The sequence below is a fragment of the Hyla sarda genome, chromosome 7 (assembly GCF_029499605.1).
Source record: "Hyla sarda isolate aHylSar1 chromosome 7, aHylSar1.hap1, whole genome shotgun sequence".
In the NCBI taxonomy this organism is placed as follows: domain Eukaryota; kingdom Metazoa; phylum Chordata; class Amphibia; order Anura; family Hylidae; genus Hyla; species Hyla sarda.
In genome coordinates this window covers 77,825,020-77,832,678 of record NC_079195.1, presented here as the reverse complement: position 1 = coordinate 77,832,678, position 7,659 = coordinate 77,825,020, and the positions used below count along the sequence as shown (strand labels likewise).

Genomic DNA, 7,659 nt, shown 5'->3' with positions numbered 1-7,659 from the left:
CAGACCCCCGCACACCACATAACAGGTCTCCCCCTTACCAGACCCCCCCACACACACCACATAACAGGTCTCCCCCTTACCAGATCCCCCTCACACACCACATAACACGTCTCCCCCTTACCAGACCCCCACACACCACATAACAGGACTCCCCCTTACCAGCCCCCCCCCACACACACACACACACACCACATAACAGGTCTCCCCCTTACCAGACCCCCGCACACCACATAACAGGTCTCGCCCTTACCCTTACCAGACCCCCCACACACACACCACATAACAGGTATCCCCCTTACCAGACCCCCCTCACACACCACATAACAGGTCTCCCCCTTACCAGACCCCCACACACCACATAACAGGACTCCCCCTTACCAGACCCCCACACACCACATAACAGGACTCCCCCTTACCAGACCCCCCCCCCACACACACACACCACATAACAGGTCTTTCCCTTACCAGACCCCCCCCCCCCACACACACACACCACATAACAGGTTTCCCCCTTACCAGACCCCCACACACCACATAACAGGACTCCCCCTTACCAGACCCCCACACACCACCTAACAGGTCTCCCCCTTACCAGACCCCCACACACTATCATAACAGGTCTCCCCCTTACCAGACCCCCACACACCACATAACAGGTCTCCCCCTTACCAGACCCCCACACACCACATAACAGGTCTCCCCCTTACCCTTACCAGACCCCCACACACCACATAACAGGACTCCCCCTTACCCTTACCAGACCCCCACACACCACATAACAGGACTCCCCCTTACCCTTACCAGACCCCCACACACCACATAACAGGACTCCCCCTTACCAGACCCCCCCACACACCACATAACAGGTCTCCCCCTTACCAGACCCCCACATACCACATAACAGGTCTCCCAGACCCCCCACCCACACCACATAACAGGTCTCCCCCTCACCAGATCCCCACACACCACATAACAGGTCTCCCCCTTACCAGACCCCCCACGCACCACATAACAGGTCTCCCCCTTACCCTTACCAGACCCCCACACACCACATAACAGGTCTCCCCCTTACCAGACCCCCCCCCCACACATCACATAACAGGACTCCCCCTTACCAGACCCCCACACACCACATAACAGGACTCCCCCTTACCATACCCCCCCACACACACACCACATAACAGGTCTCCCCCTTACCAGACCCCCGCACACCACATAACAGGTCTCCCCCTTACCAGACCCCCCCACACACACCACATAACAGGTCTCCCCCTTACCAGACCCCCCTCACACACCACATAACACGTCTCCCCCTTACCAGACCCCCACACACCACATAACAGGACTCCCCCTTACCAGACCCCCCCACACACCACATAACAGGTCTCCCCCTTACCAGACCCCCCCACACACACCACATAACAGGTCTCCCCCTTACCAGACCCCCCTCACACACCACATAACACGTCTCCCCCTTACCAGACCCCCACACACCACATAACAGGACTCCCCCTTACCAGACCCCCCCACACACACACACACCACATAACAGGTCTCCCCCTTACCAGACCCCCGCACACCACATAACAGGTCTCGCCCTTACCCTTACCAGACCCCCCCACACACACCACATAACAGGTCTCCCCCTTACCAGACCCCCCTCACACACCACATAACAGGTCTCCCCCTTACCAGACCCCCACACACCACATAACAGGACTCCCCCTTACCAGACCCCCCCACACACACACACACCACATAACAGGTTTCCCCCTTACCAGACCGACCCCCCCCCCCCACACACACCACCTAACAGGTCTCCCCCTTAGCAGCCCCCCCCACCACATAATAGGTCTCCCACATTCGGTTCTCTTTACTCTCACCAGTATAGTAGATCTTCCCCCAAGCAGCTGCAGTCACTGTGGGGACAGGAGGAGGGGCCAGGAGCAGTGAGGAGGCAGAGAGTAGAGGGGAGTCGACTGTCTGTATAGCTCCCATTACAGACTCTGTAGCCTTAGACCTCCGGACCTCTGCTCCCTGTGTCAGCTGTCAGGAGCCTCAGGATCTGTGTGTGATGCTGCAGCTGCGGAGCACACAGGTCCTGACACTGCTGACAGACCGACACAGTGACCTGTCGGGACTCAGGCAGCCTGCGCTCCAGCCACTGCCGGCCCACAGGGCAGCGGCCTACCAGGAATATTCTGGTAATGGTAATGGGGCAGCAGCAAGCACAGCATTAGTGAAGCAGGATGGCAGTGTAAAGGATGGGGGCTGTGTTACTATAGAGTTTTGGGTAGACTGCAGAAGGGGCCACAGTTGTATTGGTATAGTCTTCACTCATCAGGAGACATCATCCTATTTGCCTGGGCTGGATGGAAAAGAAAATCTATACAATCAGAGAAGATGCCAACTGTGGTCACTGGATTTAATAGTCCTTTATGCTGTGACTGCTTCTGATCAGGTGAGAGCTGCTCTAACATGGCCACAATAAAGGAATGTTTTAGGGTCTTATTTATTTTAATGGTTAAAGCACAACTGTCACATAAAAATAAGTCAATAACCATCAGCACAGCCTACGAGCTGATCACCGGTATACTGCAGCCTACGAGCTGATCACTGGTATACTGCTGCCTACAAGCTGATCACTGGTATACTGCGGCCTACAAGCTGATCACTGGTATACTGCAGTCTACGAGCTGATCGCTGGTATACTGCGGCCTACGAGCTGATCACTGGTATACCGCAGCCTACGAGCTGATCACTGGTATACTGCAGCCTACGAGCTGATCACTGGTATACTGCAGCCTACGAGCTGATCACTGGTATACTGCAGCCTACGAGCTGATCACTGGTATACTGCAGCCTACGAGCTGATCACTGGTTTACTGCAGCCTACGAGCTGATCACTGGTATACTGCGGCCTACGAGCTGATCACTTGTATACTGCGGCCTACGAGCTGATCACTGGTATACTGCGGCCTACGAGCTGATCACTGGTATACCGCAGCCTATGAGCTGATCACTGGTATACTACAGCCTACGAGCTGATCAATGGTATACTGCAGCCTACAAGCTGATCACTGGTATACTGCAGCCTACGAGCTGATCACTGGTATACTGCGGCCTACAAGTTGATCACTTGTATACTGCGGCCTACGAGCTGATCACTGGTATACTGCTGCCTACAAGCTGATCACTGGTATACTGCAGTCTACGAGCTGATCACTGGTATACTGCAGCCTACGAGCTGATCTGTTATTTTTGGCGGGCAAAAGACGTTGCATGCCAATTTTTTTTTTTGGGCTGTCAAGAATAAAGGGTGAAAAACGGGTCTTTTAAATTTAAAATTGAAGTCTATGGAAGTCCATTTGTACCCGTTAATTACAATCAATTTTTGACTTCTTCTTTTTTCTTCGGAGCATGCTCAAAGAGGTGTCATGAACCAGGAAGTAAACTACAGGAAGTACAAAGCCTCCTGGGAATTGTGGCGAGAAGGCAAGAAATACAGTCATCTGGCTATTTATCCTTTCCAAGTGGATCATCCTGTTACGGATGATTACGAAGGTGAGCACAAGGATGGCAAAGATTCAGCATAGATTGAGTCTGTATAGTACATGTGCTGTCCTATATTTAGCTATGTTTATTAGAAAATATTTTTTGCTAAAAATTTTGGGGTGTGAGGGGGGGGAGTAGTTGTATTGCTAGGTTTTTTATTTTTGTAATTTTTTATTTATTTATTTTATTTTTTTGCTTTACACAGGTTTTGATAAATCTACCCCAAATTTCTTTACCTAATGACCTTTTTGGGTGTGGGGTTTACCTAATGACCTGTGGCATACTGTTGCATAACTACAATCGACAGACAGACAAAAGGTCTTGCTGGTATTTGTAGCTATGCAACAGCTGGAGGCACACATGCAGGTTTACAGTATTTTTCCTGCTCCCAGTTTGAGTTGCTACCATTTCTTTGTGGCTCAAAATGGTAGCATGAAAACTCGTAGTAAACCTTAATGTGTGAACATACTGTAAAAGCAACAAACACCACACAACACTACACCTACATACAATAAAGAGTATAATACAAATACACACCCGTACACAATGCGTTTACATTTGGTGTCCCGTCCCCCCCCCCCAAGCAAATATATACGCCTTGTGCCACTATGTTTCCGAAATGCAGCTTCCAGCTGTTGCAAAACCCAAAATCCCAGCGTGGCTGGACAGCTGTTGCTGTTCACATGCTGGGACTTGTAGTTTTAAAACAGTAAGAGGGACCCTGTTTGGGAAACACTGCAGTTGGTTATGCAAATCCCTCATTTAGGCCTCAAATGGTTTACAGTGGTTAGGTTGGGTTCACCTCACGTTTTAGGCAATACGGGACCGCATACGGTCCGCTAATTTTAGCCCCATATGAAGTTTTCCCACCGGACCGAAAACTGTGGTAGACCACGGTTTTAGGTACTGAGGGAAAATCGCAAACCCCATACGGGGCAAAAATCAGCCGACCGCAGTCAGCATTTCACTACGGTCGGCTCATGGCAATGGAATTATTGTTAAAGGAGAACTACAATCCCCTACCCTTGTTGCATGCAGAGAGCCTGAGCCTTTAAAAAAAAAAAAAAAAAAAAAAAACTATATTTTTCTTTTATTTTCATTCGCGGACTCAAAGAATTTATGGTTCTGATGAAGAGGAATATATGCACGTAAGGATATACCTCTTTCTGTAACAGTCAACCCCGTAATGTTGTTTTCTTTAGAAGTAAATTTTTTGTTTTACTCCTACATAGTCCCCACACTCCAAGGCAAGTCAGAGCTCCAGCACCATCAGAGTTTCCGAGCTACAAAGCGTGAGTTCAAATTTTTCCCTTTATATTAGCATATGGTTATGTTTGACTTTTGCCTCTGTTCACAGCTACTGACAGCCACAAGATTTGACAAGTTGTACGTAATTCTTATGCCAGTACTCATTCAAATGTATTATTTTTTTTTTACAGGAACAGCAACCTTCTGAAATTGAGCAGCAGCAGCAGTCCTCACAACCTGAGACAAATCAGCCAGCTCCAGCCCAGCCAGCACAACTGCGACGTATGGAACTGGAAGCACCCCAGCAACCAGCTCCTAGGAAGCAAGGCCGTGGAAGAGTTAGTCGTGGTGGATCCGTGACTATAACTTTGATTTTTTTTTCTGTCAATCTATGACATTGCCTTGAATTTGTGAACCTATCTTGGCCCAACATGTCTATTAATAAATAATAATCTTGCATATACTATAATTCATTGTATTATGCACACAGGGCACTACCGGGGGCAGGACCGAACAATATGTTGAGAAGATTGTCATCGACAGTGAGCTTCTCATCCAGATGGTTCATGAAAGTCCTGCCGTATGGGATCAGACAGATCCACAATATTCCAACCATGCTGCAACAAGGAGACTATGGGAGGACATATTTATTGCCATAGTGGAGAGAGAAAACTATATATTTACCCTTTAAGTTTTTTTTAACTTTTTATTTTTTTATTTTTGGTCAGGAGAACAAATAAAAAGCATCCATACACCTACAAGAAACAATTAAAGGGGTACTCCGGTGAAAACCTTTTTTCTTTTAAATCAACTGGTGGCAGAAAGTTAAACATATTTGTAAATTATTTCTATAAAAAAATCTTAATCCTTCCTGTACTTATTAGCTTGCTGAATACTACAGAGGAAATTCTTTTCTTTTTGGAATGCTCTCTGATGACATCACGAGCACAGTTCTCTCTGCTGACGTTATTATAATAATAATAATAATGCTTTATTTATTGTTGTCCTTAGTGGGATTTGAACCCAAGTCCCCAGCACTGCAAGGCAGCAGTGCTAACCACTGAGCCACCATGCTGCCTTTAGCATACATCTGCTATGCATGGACAGATGCTGCAAAAATGGACAGAGATGTCAGCAGAGAGCACTGTGCTCGTGATGTCATCAGTGTTCCAAAAAGAAACAATTTCCTCTGTAGCATTCAGCAGCTAATAAGTAACTGAAAGGATTAAGATTTTTTAATAGAAGTAATTTACAAATATGTTTAACTTTCTGCCACCAGTTGATTTAAAAGAAAAAAGGTTTTCACCGGAGTACCCCTTTAAGTTTCCTTCAGAAATGTGCGGAAATGAGGAAGTATTAAAAAAATGTTTTCACTTGATGTTATTCCTAAGGTTTTTATATGCATATCCTAATATTTTTCATTTTAACCCCTTCCCGCAGAATGTCATATATAAACGCCGGGTTGTGCAGTGCGTTCGCGCATCCCGACGTTTATAAATGACATTCAGTTAACCCGGCGATGTGCAGCATTGCACGGGTTAACCAGCAGAAGTCCCTCTGTTTCCAGCAGGGGACAACTTCTGCTTCACCCCCCAGGACCATCCATTGATGGTCCTGATCAGCGATCACTGTGATTGGTCCCTGTGGACCAATCACAGTGACCTGGGGGTGAAAGTTCAGATCCCCCGCACTGCCCGCCCCTCGAAATCGGGCAGAACGTGGGAAGATGGCTGTGGGGGCTCGTGGGGACCTGTGGCATAGGGGGGAACACGCGGGGACCGGCGGCCTTACCTGGAGCAGCGGCGGGACCAAGGAGCAGCGCGGGACCGGCCACGTGGACGAGCAGCGACGGGACCGGCAGGTAAGTACAGGGTCCTCAGGGGCAGCAGTTAAGATCTTCACAGCTGCCTCTAGGAGTCTGAAAACTACAACTCCCAGCATGCCTAGACAGCCTTTGGCAGTCTGGGCATGCTGGGAGTTGTAGTTTTGCAACATCTGGAGGGCCCCAGTTTGGAGACCATTGTATAATGGTCTCCAATCTGTGCTCTTCCAGCTGTTGCAAAACTACAACTCCCAGCATGCACTGACTGTCCAGGCATGCTGGGAGTTTTAGTTCAGCAACATCTGGCCCTTCAGATGTTGCCGAACTACAACTCCCAGCATGCCCTTCAGCTGTCTGGGCATGCTGGGAGTTGTAGTTTTGCAACAACTGGAGACACACTGGTTGGGATGCTGCCTGTTTCTAACTCAGTGTTTCCTAACCTGTGTGCCTCCAGCTGTTGCAAAACTATAACTCCCAGCATGCACTAACAGACCATGCATGCTGGGAGTTGTGGTTTTGCAACAGCTGGTGCACCCCCCCTGTGAATGTACAGGGTACTGTACATTCACATGGGCGAGGGTTTTACAGTGGATTTCTCGCTGCAAGTTTGAGATGCAGCAAATTTTGCGCTGGGAAACTCGCTGTAATCCCCCGCCCGTGTGACTGTACCCTAAAAACACTACACTACACTACACTACCACAAAATAAAATAACAAGTTAAAAACACTACATATACACATACCCCTACACAGCCCCCCTCCCCTCCCCCAATAAGAACATCCGGTACGCCACTGTTTCCAAAGCAGAGCCTCCAGCTGTTGAAAAACAGCAACTCCCAGTATTGCCGGACAGCCATTGACTGTCCACGCATGCTGGGAGTTTTGCAACAGCTGGAGGAACCCTGTTTGGGAATCACTGGCGTAGAATACCCCTATGTCCACCCCTATGCAAATCCCTAATTTAGGCCTCAAATGCACATGGTGCTCTCTCACTTCGGAGCCCTGTCGTATTTCAGGGCAACAGTTCAGGGCCAC

At 48.6% G+C, this 7,659-nt stretch overlaps 1 protein-coding gene across 1 annotated transcript; it reads left to right on the top strand.

Annotated features, from left to right (window-relative positions):
- Positions 1–1,933: 1,933 nt before the first annotated feature.
- Positions 1,934–5,471, top strand: LOC130281955 (uncharacterized). The gene is made up of 6 exons (XM_056529751.1): positions 1,934–2,461; positions 3,420–3,564; positions 4,670–4,703; positions 4,788–4,847; positions 4,995–5,159; positions 5,294–5,471. Exons 1-6 carry the CDS (start codon positions 2,075–2,077, stop codon positions 5,460–5,462), a joined length of 960 nt encoding a protein of 319 aa, XP_056385726.1. The 5' UTR covers positions 1,934–2,074; the 3' UTR covers positions 5,463–5,471.
- Positions 5,472–7,659: the final 2,188 nt, after the last annotated feature.